The 14,377-nt window shown below is 41.6% G+C and overlaps 1 protein-coding gene across 17 annotated transcripts in view; it reads right to left on the reverse strand.

Annotated features, from left to right (window-relative positions):
* LOC133544455 (peripheral plasma membrane protein CASK-like) overlaps window positions 1-9,962 on the reverse strand; it is a 103,859-nt gene extending 93,897 nt beyond the window's left edge. For 4 of the 17 annotated variants that reach the window (XM_061889787.1, XM_061889784.1, XM_061889785.1 and 1 more), the window contains exon 1: window positions 9,232-9,956. In XM_061889787.1, coding sequence (XP_061745771.1) covers window positions 9,232-9,290 — 59 coding nt within the window. In that variant the 5' untranslated portion in view covers window positions 9,291-9,956. Of the gene's footprint in view, window positions 1-9,231 lie in introns of all 17 variants that reach the window. The other 13 variants (XM_061889795.1, XM_061889793.1, XM_061889779.1 and 10 more) reach the window with 5 other exon arrangements.
* Window positions 9,963-14,377: the final 4,415 nt, after the last annotated feature.

The following is a 14,377-nucleotide window of genomic DNA, read 5'->3' on the forward strand; positions in this document are numbered from 1 at the left end:
CACTAATGCCAGAACAGAAACATCTGGGATTTTGTTTTCCCTAGCAGGTTATTGTCGTCAGAATACAACATGACACCTGACCTGCTTGATCGGCAGTTGTGCAAGTAAGGCCAGTGCAACCAGAGAAAATTGTGATTTAGTCTGTGCGTCACCATTGCATTACTCCACTGAGCTTGATAGACGATCAGGAAAAGACAATAAACTGGCTTCATGCTAAATTCCTAATGAAAATAAATATATCAAAATGTACATTATTTAATGGCAGCAAGACAATGAAGACTATCCATTGGATCATGTTTTTGATGTCCCAGCTATCGAAAAGGGGTAAAGAAACTGACTTAGGTTAAAAACAGACTGCTGCTGTCATTGCCTTCTAACATTATTTATATCCTCAGCCTCAGGGCCATCCCACTCCCTACTCTGCTCATCTCCATTGATCTGGCCACAGACTGCCTTCCCCTCACGCAACTGGGCTCAGGAAAAATGGTCCCTCCCTTCTTCTTGTGTCACATCCAAAGACACCGGGACTCACCACACTGATCCATTGACTGCACTTTAACAAGAGAATGACAGTTAAGGATTCGCTGGATTGTGCAGCCTTTTTCTGCGCATTACTTCTTTACAAATGCTGAAACTACCACAGCCCACTCTTGTCTTTTCTTATCCAACTCCATTGATGAGTCAGTTAGTGGAGGTGCAAGGCCATTTTCCGGAACATGTCTTTAATTTAGCAAAACCTTAGGATGTGTGCTGATCGTAACACCTATGGTGAGTTGGGCTTCCTAAGGCGAAGGCTGTTCAGTGCATATCTTATGGTCTTTCTACAAAAAATTCAGCCAATGTACAGGAAAAATATCTCAATCGATCGGTAAGAATTGGTCATCTCAGGGCATTTAACTGGGCTGCTTGGTTTGTCTTGGAAGACGTTTCGCCGCTCATCCGAGTAGGCATCATCAGTTCCAAGACAAACCAAATATTCCAGTTGCGATCGTTTCAATGCCCTGAAATGACAATAACCTGGAAGAATTAAAACCGTAAGAATTGGTCAATTGACAAATGAGGATCAGTTTAAAATTTGCCCTTTGATTGTCTGGCAGCCAGCCTCGTGTTTACTCCTTTGCTGTATTTATTGTGTAGCACATCAAACGCCTGCTGGCATGCAAATAGCGACTGCACTACCGAGTTTTGGGGGGTTCGGTAAATGCCTCGCTCAAGACAACATCAACAATAGTCAGGAAGGAAGATATTATCTCCCCGAACAACTAGTTGCAAAGTTCTGTCCGCCGGCTCAAACCAGCATCCTCTGGTCCAGGGGTAGGGAACCTATGGCTCTAGAGCCAGATGTGGCTCTGTTGATGACTGCATCTGGCTCTCAGGTAAATCTGAGCTGACATTGCTTGACACGATAAGTAATGAATAATTCCACTTGTAATCACAGTGTTAAAAATAATGTTCAAAATATAAAACATTCTCGTGCTTTTTTAATCCATCCATCCGTTTCCTACCACACCTGTTCAAGAAGTTGCGTTAATGGTAAGAAGTTATTTCTTTATTATTGGTTAGTGTAGGGCTTGCCCTCCTGGGGGTTCGTCAGACCACCAAGCACCGACATGAGAGCCTGTTTCAGGGTTACAGTATTGTTTTATTTTTCAATAAGTCTCTCAGTTGCTTTCTAGCAATTGTCTTTCCCTCTTTTGTTCTCGCTAGCACTCTGGCTCCAGCCCCAACCACGTCTCTCCTCCTGGCTGCTGTTTATAACATAGTGATAACATAGATAACAAGGCCCAGGTGGTCCATCTACGCACCTGTCGCTGATTTCGAGGCCCTTCCTGGCAACACCCCGCTTCGCTGCAGCCCCGCAGGCCACACCCCCTCCACAGTTAGCTTCATGGCGGCATAGCTCGGTTGGTAGAGTGGCCGTGTCAGCAACTTGAGGGTTGCAGGTTCGATTCCCGCTTGTGCCATCCTAGTTACTGCCGTTGTGTCCTTGGGCAAGACACTTTACCCACCTGCTCCCAGTGCCACCCACACTGGTTTAAATGTAACTTAGATATTGGGTGTCACTATGTAAAGCGCTTTGAGTCACTTGAGAAAAGCGCTATATAAATATAATTCACTTCACATCACTTCAATTCACTTCACTTCAGAATAACAATTGTATTTATTTATTTATTTACTTATTATACTCTACAAATGTTGGTCTTACGTAAAAATGCAAGTGTTTAGTTGTGTTCCGGGTTAAAAAAAATATTACATGGCTCTTACAGAAATAAATTTTAAAATATTTGGCTTCTTTGCTCTTTCTGTCAAAAAGGTTCCCGACCCCTGCTATAGTCCATTCAGGATTTCAGCTGCTGCACACCCACACAACTTGAAATATTCAATCAATAATTAATGTTCTACGATATTCCTGTTCAGACTGCCAAGGGAGCTGGATCCTATCCCAGCAGACTTTGGGTGAAAAGATAGACGGACATACCTTGCACATGTCGGGAGTCAATCACATTACAGTAGGGATGGGTGATATAGCCTAAAATCTATATCGCATTGTATATTGATGACTCTATTTACAATAACTATATATATATATATATATATATATATATATATATATATATATTAGGGATGCACCGATTAATCGGTAACCGAATATATTCGGCCGAATATGGCAAAAAAAGCCACATTCGGCTTTCGGTGGATTGAGTTAAAAACAAGGCCGAATAGTGGCGTGTGACGCAATTTTTTGACGCGGTGACGCAATCAACCAACGTGCAGTGACGCGGTGACGTTGGGATATGTTGTGTACCTGTATAAGTGTAAGAGGTTACAAGCACACACTTAATTGAGATTTAGTGGGGCCTCTGTTTACATTATTAGCCTGTTGTGTAGGCTACCTGTATAAGTGTATGAGGTTACAAGCACACACTTATTGAGATTTACTTGAGCCTTCTGTTTACATTATTAGCATATCTACTGTGGCTAAGCAGACTTTTGCCTAAAGGACAATAATTAATTTATTGTGGGTTTATCCACTTTAATGCACTTTATTTTTGGGGGGAATGCGTGTTTTGTTTGAAGGCCTAATATAAATGAAAAACGTTGTGCTTTTTTTGAAAAGCAAAGGCTACTGGAATATTTAAAAAATGTCAATATTCAAAAAAAATATATACTTTTTTTGAAAAACATGTCTAAATATTTATTGTAAGCTATTTATGCAATATAAAAAAATTGTGAAAAACTGCATTCATTATTCGGTATTCGGACAAGCGTTTCGATTTTATTCGGCTTCGGCCACAAATTTTCATTTCGGTGCATCCCTAATATATATATATATGTAGGTGTGGGAAAAATTACAAGACTACTTCGTCTCTACAGAACTGTTTCATGAGGGGTTCCCTCAATCATCAGGAGATTTATATATATATATATATATATAAAACAACATTATATTTGGCATATAAGTGATGATAGAAAATATTTTTAAACAGGTAACACAGGCTATAAATCCATCTGCTGTCGTATGCGCTAACACATTGTGTCATTTCCAGTTGTATTACTTCCTCAGAACCATTACTGATCTACTTGCTAGCGAGCTCATGTCCGGATGTTTTTGAGCAAGACACCAAACCCCTAACTGCTCCTGATGGGTCATGTTTTGCGCCTTGCATGGCAGCTTCAACCATCAGCATTCCACAAATGTGTTTTTCTTAATGTGCAATGACAAGAAGAAGCCTATTCTATTCTACAAATGTTCTGTCTGGCCCTCATGGAGGCTGGACGCTCCCCTTTCCTCTCCCTTATCTCTCCTGCTTGCTTCTTTGTCTTGTCTCGTCGTAACTTTCTTGTTGCCTCTTTTTGCACTGCTCTCCAAATCTAAACATTGGAACTATTTAACTGGCCTCAATGAAATTGACAAGATCTTGGGTTTAGGGAAACCTGCTTGTCGTGACGGAGCGGTTGTTGCTGGACACACGAAGGACTCTTGAGAGAAGAAGGAGTGCCCCGTGCCTGGCGACCCTTTTCTGTCGAGGACGTGTAGATATCTACCAGTTAGGAATTATGACAACAGGACATCTGCTGATTGGAGTAAGAGTTGCTCTGGTTTGTCCACAAATTGGAAGTTGCTGGCAGTCTTCGAAGTAGCCCAAAGCTGCCACAAATCATTAGAGGATGCGGGAAGAACTGCGGATACTCTTGGGATTTGGATCACATCGGACTGTCTGCCCCGCAGGATTTTGAGGATCAGTATAAACGTGCAGCGAAGACACAACAAACTCCCTTCTTGTCTTTCATGGACACACACCTGTTGTTGTCGACTTTGGACTAGCGACTGCACAAGATCAAGGCCGCGGAACAGAGACACACTGCAGGCTTAAACACAAAAATGCATCCAAAAAGTATACGCCACACATATGCAAAAACCCAACGCCCTCGACGCAAATCCCATAGGGGTGATGGAAGGATGGACTGTGCCTGAGAGCTGCGGCCTGCCACCATGACCCCGCACTCCCTTCACACCATTACTAGTTATCTCGAATTGTATGTTGTAATATGCATATGTGCTTTGCTGTGGAGGTTTTGTTTTCCCACTTCAAACTGGGCCCCCTTCGGAGCACAGTCTAGATCAGGGGTGTCAAACTCAAATACAGAGTGGGCCAAAATTTTAAACTGAACAAAGCCGCGGGCCAAGGTTGAACAAATTAACCTTTTAATAGGGACCCAAACAAGTTTTGCAGTGAATATTGAACGAGCAAGGCTTGTATAACTTTATAATGACATGCAAAATCGATTTTCAAATATTGTGGCATCCCGGAAGAGTTAGTGCCGCAAGGGGTTCTTGGTATTTGTTCTGTTGTGTTTATGTTGGGTTACGGTGCGGATGTTCTCCCTAAATGTGGTTGTCATTCTTGTTTGGTGTGGGTTCACAGTGTGGCGCATATTTGTAACAGTGTTAAAGTTGTTTATACGGCCACCCTCAGTGTGACCTGTATGTCGGTTGACCAAGTATGCTTTGCATTCACTTGTTTGTGTGTAAAGTCCGCATATAGTATGTGACTGGGCCGACACAATGTTTGTATGGAGAAAAAGTGGATGGGACGACAGGTTGTAAAGGACGTTGAATGCAGTGCCTTTAAGGCACGTCCCCAATCATGTTGTTTGGGTGGAAATCGAGAGAAATTCGGGAGAATGGTTGCCCCGGGTGATTTTCGGCAAGGGCACTGAAATTCGGGAGTCTTCCGGGAAAATCGGGAGGGTTGGTAAGTATCAGTATTAGCGGTGAATGCGGTGTTATAATACCGGCGGGCCAGCTCTAATGTTAATTTGATATTGCCCCAAGGGCCAAATTAAATTTGGCCCGCGGGCCAGAGTTTGGCACCCATGGTCTAGATTGTATTTTTTTTACTCATCCTTCCCCAGCGTGTTACCCTTTTTCCCATCTTTTACGGGGCGCCTTGTGGCGACCCATCAGCGTTCCGGTTCTGTAACCATGCACACTGTTTGTTTGTCTAATCTTGAACGAGTTTGTGCTGAGAACAAAGTTTCGTTGTACTTTTGCAATAACAATAAAGACCTATCTATTACTTGGTATGCTACTTCAGAGCTGGATTAGCTAGAATGTTGATGTAAGTTTTGATGCATAAGCTTTGCGTTAGATTTGTGTTCATATTTCCCAACATTGTGTTTGCAATGATGTGATGAAACATTCTAAATTGTTTATTTAGACACAGACGATGCGGCGACGGAGCGGAAAGGAGGCGACGACGTCATCATTCTCGGGTACTATGGCAGCTTACTTCGCCCCGTTGAAACGACAATGCCGGAGTTTTCAGACCTTCCCACTCTAGAACCAGTTTTCCAAAACATTCATTTCAGACAACCAAAAAGGTGCTTTGTGTGGGCTGAAACAGTACATATCTTCACCGTTTTAAAAAACGGTTCTGTGGGAACACGGCCCTAGATCAACATACTGTGTCGTTTCGACGCCTTGAATCTGATGTTTTGAAAACAGTTGTTTTCACAGTTGTTTTCTGGTGACAACTGACCCCCGGCTGAGTGGACAACCGGGACAGTTGTAAACTAATCAGTGGAATCTTAATGGAAACCACATGATTATTGCACATGTTCCACAATATTGTGAGTATAAAGTCAGATCGAGGTGTAACAGTTAATCGATATGTCGATATTTCTTAGATTCAACTACATCAATCTGTGATCGTCAAGTTTGTCTTCCGGAAGATAGGTATCGATCGAACAACTTTTTAAAAGGCAATTCATCGATTTTATCCATATAGGGAAAAGGAAAACATTGGATTTAAGAACGGCAGACTTTATACTGTATAAAGTTTAGCACTTTTAATTATATGGACGTTAAAACGTTATTCAAGTCTGCCTGCCCGTCTGTGGCGTTATCGCCATCAGTCGGCCCAAAAAAAATACAGGATAAATATGTTGGACAAGAAAAGGTCAAAACAAATTAGCCACAACACAAAAATGCTCAGCAAGAGCACAATTTCAAAAGCCACAACAAAGACGAACGCCACAACACAATAATATCAAACTGCACCACAACTTTAAGCAACAAAAGATGTGGCAGACAAAACTTGACGTGACAGAGGAGCAAGTTACAGGGGGCGGTTTAGCTCGGTTGGTAGAGTGGCCGTGCCAGCAACTTGAGGATTGCAGGTTCGATTCCCGCTTCTGCCAACCTAGTCACTGCCGCTGTGTCCTTGGGCAAGACACTTTACCCACCTGCTCCCAGTGCCACCCACACTGGTTTGAATGTACTTAGATATTGGGTTTCACTATGTAAAGCGCTTTGAGTCACTAGAGAAAAAGCGCTATATAAATGTAATTCACTTCACTTAAAAGAAATAACAGAAATATAGCAAATTTCACCTACATTGCCCAGTATCCAAGACAATAACAGTGCAATACCTTTTCATAACATGTTCACTCCTGCCTAGTTTCTCTAGTTATATTCTTGTTTTACTGTTATATTTTTAATGCCATTCTTGCTTTTTCTTTTTATTCTTACTGTAATACTTTTGTTTCCATGTATGCTCCTCCACATGGAGAGGAGCCAGATGAGGTGGTTCGGGCATCTGGTCAGGATGCCACCCGAACGTCTTCCTAGGGAGGTGTTTAGGGCACGTTCGACCGGTAGGAGGCCACGGGGAAGACCCAGGACACGTTGGGAAGACTATGTCTCCCGGCTGGCCTGGGAACGCCTCGGGATCCCCCGGGAAGAGCTGGACGAAGTGGCTGGAGAGAAGGAAGTCTGGGCTTCCCTGCTTAGGCTGTTGCCCCCACAACCCGACCTCGGATAAGCGGAAGAAGATGGATGGATGGATTGATTCCCATTTATACCCCCATTGCTTACTTTTTACTTTTTAAATTGATCTCAACTCTGTACACTGCTGCTGGAATTTTAATTTTCCTGAAGGAACTCTCCTGAAGGAATCAATAAAGTACAAACCCTGTTTCCATATGAGTTGGGAAATTGTGTTGGATGTAAATATAAACAGAATACAATGATCTGTAAATAATTTTCAACCCATATTCAATTGAATATGCTACAAAGACAACATATTTGATGTTCAAACTGATAAAAAAAACATTTTTTGCAAACAATCATTAACTTTAGAATTTGATGCCAGCAACACGTGACAAAGAAGTTGGGAAAGGTGGCAGTAAATACTGATAAAGTTGAGGAATGCTCATCAAACACTTATTTGGAACATCCCACAGGTGTGCAGGCTAATTGGGAACAGGTGGGTGCCATGATTGGGTATAAAAACAGCTTCCCAAAATATGCTCAGTCTTTCACAAGAAAGGATGGGGCGAGGTACACCCCTTTGTCCACAACTGCGTGAGCAAATAGTCAAACAGTTTAAGAACAACGTTTCTCAAAGTGAAATTGCAAGAAATTTAGGGATTTCAACATCTACGCTCCATAATATCATCAAAAGGTTCAGAGAATCTGGAGAAATCACTCCACATAAGCAGCATGGCCAGAAACCAACATTGAATGACCGTGACCTTCCATCCCTCAGACGGCACTGTATCAAAAACCGACATCAATCTATAAAGGATATCACCGCATGGGTTCAGGAACACTTCAGAAAACCACAATCACTGAATACAGCTCGTCGCTACATCTATAAGTGCAAATTAAAGCTCTACTATGCAAAGCGAAAGCCATTTATCAACAACATCCAGAAACGCCGCCGGCTTCTCTGGGCCCGAGATCATCTAAGATGGACTGATGCAAAGTGGAAAAGTGTTCTGTGGTCTGACGAGTCCACATTTCAAATTCTTTTTGGAACTATTTGACATTGTGTCATCTGGACAAAGGGGAAGCGAACCATTGATTGATTGATTGATTGATACTTTTATTAGTAGATTGCGCAGTTCAGTACATATTCCATACAATTGACCACTAAATGGTAACACCCGAATAAGTTTTTCGGGGTCCACGTTAATCAATTCATGGTACATGGTTCATCCAGACTCTTATCCACGCAAAGTTCAAAAGCCAACATCTGTGATGGTATGGGTGCCCAAGGCATGAGTAACTTAGACATCTGTGAAGGCACCATTAATGCTGAAAGGTACATACAGGTTTTGGAACAACATATGCTGCCATCTAAGCGCTGTCTTTTTCATGGACGCCCCTGCTTATTTCAGCAAGACAATGCCAAGCCACATTCAGCACGTGTTACAACAGCGTGGCTTTGTAAAAAAAAGACTACAGGTACTTTACTGGCCCGCCTGCAGTCCAGACCTGTCTCCCATCGAAAATGGGTGGAGCATTATGAAGCGGAGACTGTTGAACGACTGGAGCTCTACATAAAATAAAAATGGGAAAGAATTCCACTTTCAAAGCTTCAACAATTAGTTTCCTCAGTTCCCAAACGTTTATTGAGTGTTGCTAAAAGAAAAGGTGATGTAACACAGTGGTAAACATGCCCTTTCCCAACTACTTTGGCATGTGTGGCAGTCATGAAATTCTAAGTTAATTATTTGCACACAACAACTTAAGTTTATGAGTTTGAACATCAAATATGTTGTCTTTGTAGCATATTCACCTGAATATGGGTTGAAAATGATTTGCAAATCATTGTATTCCGTTTATATTTACATCTAACACATTTTCCCAACTCATATGGAAACGGGGTTGGTAGTAAGATTCCATCCAGGTGCAAGTTGCAAACACACGTCGGTACTCACTTGCCAATCACTTCACACAGCTCGTAGACATCCTCAAACAGCACGTCGTCGTCCGCCATGGTCCAAAGGCTGAAGGGGGGATGCTCTCTGCAGAGAGCCCCGTTTGCAAACACTTAAGGGTGTGCACTGGAGCTTCTAATTAAAACCAGATCGCTGACACTTGGTAACAAGCACGTCTTATTCACGGCGACTAGAAAGGCGGCGGCCGCCCAAAGACTCCAAGTCCGCCCGTCCCACCTTTAATGGTTCTGAGCGGGCTAGCTAGGTAGCTAGCGGGCTAACAGTAACCCCAGACGGGACCGCAGGGGGTGGACATGTTCCTCCTTCGCATGCCTGGGCTCGCCATTATTTCACCGGGGGCAAAGTATTTGACATCCACAGAGTCTTCCAGTCCATGCCGGGGATCTGGTGGCTTTGAAGAGGCTGGACTTTCCGGGCTAGCTGGAGATGGGAACGGCCGCTTGGTTGCGCCCCGCACCTCGGAGTCTTCACCCCGCCATCCCGTCTCTCATGTGCGGCTAAAACCACCTTCCCGAGCCCGAATGGAAGACCTCCGCCTTCATGCCAATGACAACGCCGCGGCGTGTTGCAGAACGTTTCCTCCGCCGCTAGTCGGATGCTGCTCCCTCCGAGTTCCACAAATCTGTCGCCCAAGAAGCTGCTGAGCCAAAATGGCGTCCGAGCGACCGCTCCATACGTATGGTTCGGCCGGCGTTAGAGCCAAGATGGCGTCCGCGAGGCGTCGGAGAACCAAGCAACGGTTCCATCTTGCCAGCGTCCTTTCTTCTGCGCATGCGCCAACATTCCTGCAGCTCCCCGGCTTACGTCACCTTTTCCCCCATCGCTTCGAACCTCAACCGCTTTTGTAAAATACATCCTTTTTGCCGACTAAATGTTCAGTTACTGTATGCCAGGGGTGTTCTTTTTTACAACCCCACGGCACATTTTAAGAATACAATTGAAAAAAAATCAAACACATATAAAGCGGTATAAAAGAGCAAACAGGTGAAATGTAACAATAAATTGTTGCAGGCTGTTTCTTTCTTTAAAAAAATAATAGTTAATCAAAATCAATGACATTTTGAATTATTGACCTATTCAAGGCTTGGATTACGTCACATTAAAGGCCTACTGAAATGAGATGTTCTTATTTAAACGGGGATAGCAGGTCCATTCTATGTTTCATACTTGATCATTTCGCGATATTGCCATATTTTTGCCAAAAGGATTTAGTAGAGAACATCGACGATACAGGTCGCTAATGAAAAATCCTTGCCTGTATCGGAAGTAGCAGACGATGTGCGCGTGACGTCACGGGTTGTGGAGCTACTCACATCTGAACATTGTTTACAATCATGGCCACCAGCAGCGAGGGCGATTTGGACGGAGAAAGCTACGATTTCCCCATTAAAGGCCACTTTGCATCAGTCCATCTTAGATGATTTCGGGCCCAGAGAAGCCGGCGGCGTTTCTGGATGTTGTTGATAAGGCCAGTCTGATCGTTTATATATCAATGATGAAATATTAACATTGCAACACATGCCAATACGGCCTTTTTAGTTTACTAAATTGCAATTTTAAATTTCCCGGGACTTTCTTCTTGAAAACGTCTACGGTAAGAGCCGACTTATTACCACAATTTTCTCACCGAAACCTGCCGGTTGACATGTAGTCGGGAACCATGTTCGCTTGACCCCTCTGTTCCATAGTATCAATCAATCAATCAATGTTAATTTATATAGCCCTAAATCAGGCAGTGTCTCAAAGTGAATTATATTTATATAGCGCTTTTCTCAAGTGACTCAAAGGCTTTACATAGTGAAACCCAATATCTAAGTTACATTTAAACCAGTGTGGGTGGCACTGGGAGCAGGTGGGTAAAGTGTCTTGCCCAAGGACACAACGGCAGTGACAAGGATGGCACAAGCGGGAATCGAACCTGCAACCCTCAAGTTGCTGGCACGGCCACTCTACCAACTGAGCTATGCCGCCCCGGGCTGCACAAACCACAAACCAAACCACAACGACATCCTCGGTACAGCCCACATAAGGGCAAGGAAAAACTCACCCGAGTGGTACGTCGACAAAGATGACTATGAGAAACCTTGGAGAGGACCGCATATGTGGGCAACCTCCCCTACCCCGCTTGAGAGTCCAGTCCAAACTGGATCCAATACAGTAGCGAGAGTCCCGTCCATAGTGGAGCCAACAGGAATTCATCACTATATTTCTTTTTTTTTTGTGACATGTGGTCACGCGTTGTTTTATTGGACTATGTTGCCAGCGATCATCGAATTCTCACGGATCCTTAGGGAGTTTCCTCAGAAAAAAATTGTATTTTTTGACGTACTGTATCGTGTCCGAGACACAAGTTTGAATTGAATCCTACAATATGAGTCTTTATTTGTAAAACAAATAAGGAGGCATTTGCAGTATGGCTGTGCTTACGTCGACCAGTATCAACATCGGTGGTATCAATACCACCAGATCGATACATTCGTGATGAGATCGTTTTTAGTTTCCCTCGATATTTATTGTCATATTTTCATATGTGTTTGTTGGTTGTTGTTAATATTGGTATCCATCCATCCATCTTCTTCCACTTATCCGAGGTCGGGTCGCGGGGGCAGCAGCCTAAGCAGGGAAGCCCAGACTTTTCACTCCCCAGCCACATGGTCCAGCTCTTCCCGGAGGATCCCGAGGCATTCCCAGGCCAGCCGGGAGACATAGTCTTCCCAACGTGTCCTGGGTCTTCCCCGTGGCCTCCTACCGGTTGGACGTGCCCTAAACACCTCTCGGGGAGGCGTTCAGGTGGTTTCCTATCCAGATGCCAGAGTTTCTCACCCTATCTCTAAGGGAGAGCCCCGCCACCCGGCGGAGGAAACTCATTTCAGCCGCTTGTACCCGTGATCTTATCCTTTCGGTCATAACCCAAAGCTCATGACCATAGGTGAGGATGGGAACATAGATCGACCGGTAAATTGAGAGCTTTGCCTTCCGGCTCAGCTCCTTTTTCACCACAACGGATCGATACAACGTCCGCATTACTGAAGACGCCGCACCGATCCGCCTGTCGATCTCACCATCCACTCTTCCCTCACTCGTGAAAAAGACTCCTAGGTACTTGAACTCCTCCACTTGGGGCAGGTATATATATATAATATACAGGTAGGTATATATATATATATATATATATATATATATATATATATATATATATATATATATATATATATATATATATATATATATATATATATATATATATAAAATATTGGTATATATACCGTTAATATGTTTATATGTGTACAAACTATCTTTGGACAAAGAAGGTTGTTATAAAGACAAAATGCCAAAATGTGTTTTAATTTTCTTTTTGCATCATTGTCTTTACTGATGGATTGATTGATACTTTTATTAGTAGATTGCACAGTACAGTACATATTCCGTACAATTGACCACTAAATGGTAACACCCCAATAAGTTTTTCAACTTGTTTAAGTCGGGGTCCACGTTAACCAATTCATAGTATTATGGTAATTAATTCTATTTTGCTTGAGCAAAATTGTATTATTTTGTTGTTTACATTGTTATATATGTTTATCTGTTCACAAAATGGTTGCTTAAAAATGTTGTTTTGTTTGCATATCTTCCCATCGTTTTCTTCAGATTCTTACCATGATCAACAAGTTCAAGGCAGACTCACTAAATCATTCATTCAATTAAAAAGTATCACCACCGTCACAACTGCACCCACGCCTGCTCGGCATCATATCGACAAGCACATGTGCAGTATCGCCCGGCGATCGTTTATAAATGGGAACTGGCAATCTGATTGGCTGTTGATGTGGTCATCATCAATGCAGCATGAATGTTGATCAAACTAGTGCACCTGCGCAAATACAGATCGCAATATAACATTACTTTATGCCTAACTTAGCATTTCTAAATGTGGAAAGTGAAAGAAAGAAATGTGGAAAAACAGCGGTGCCCTGAGCAGGAAGAAAAAAATACTGTCTCCATGGTAACAGGAAGGAGGACTTTGGGAGTTTACGTAAGATTTGCAAAGCCGTAGAAAGCTGCCTTCAAAGTAATAATATAATAATAATACATCTAATAATTACATATCCCCGGCCAGCACAGAATAACAACACAACTTTCTATGTAAATACGTTTTATTTTGTGTCTTATAATTATTTTTACTTTTTTTTAATAGGTTTTGATTGTATGAGAATTATTGAATGTGATTTATATTGCTCAACCCTAATATATTACAACAAAATACTGATGGGTATTTTATTGGAAGTGCCTCAATGTGTTTGTACAATAGCAGTGCGTGTGTATATATATATATATAAGTTAAAGTACCAATAAAGTATATATACATATATATATAAGTTAAAGTACCAATAAAGTATATATACATATATATATAAGTTAAAGTACCAATAAAGTATATATATATATAAGTTAAAGTACCAATAAAGTATATATATATATAAGTTAAAGTACCAATAAAGTATATATATATATATAAGTTAAAGTACCAATAAAGTATATATATATATATATATAAGTTAAAGTACCAATAAAGTATATATATATGTGGGCCTACCGAGGATGTCGTAGTGGTTTGTGCAGCCCTTTGAGACACTAGTGATTTAGGGCTATATAAGTAAACATTGATTGATTGATTGATGATATATAAGTTAAAGTACCAATAAAGTATATATATATATAAGTTAAAGTACCAATAAAGTATATATATATATATATAAGTTAAAGTACCAATGATTGTCACACACACACTAGGTGTAGTGAAATTTGTCCTCTGCATTTGACCCATCCCCTTATATATATATATATATATATATATATATATATATATATATATATATATATATATATATATATATATATATATATATATATCATTCTATTTTAGTTGCTTTATTACGTTTACAACACCCTGGCGCTGTTTTGTACATTTTTTTGTTACTATTTCTGTGCTTTTTTTTATTATTATTATTATTTCTTGATTGTTTGTAAATGTTGCAAATTTTAAATAAAAAAACAAACAAAAAACCCCAACAACTTCCGGTTAAAATTGCTGCGATCGCGTGATTGGTGCATTTCAGCGCGTGGA

The sequence above is a fragment of the Nerophis ophidion genome, linkage group LG27 (genome assembly GCF_033978795.1).
Source record: "Nerophis ophidion isolate RoL-2023_Sa linkage group LG27, RoL_Noph_v1.0, whole genome shotgun sequence".
Taxonomy (NCBI): domain Eukaryota; kingdom Metazoa; phylum Chordata; class Actinopteri; order Syngnathiformes; family Syngnathidae; genus Nerophis; species Nerophis ophidion.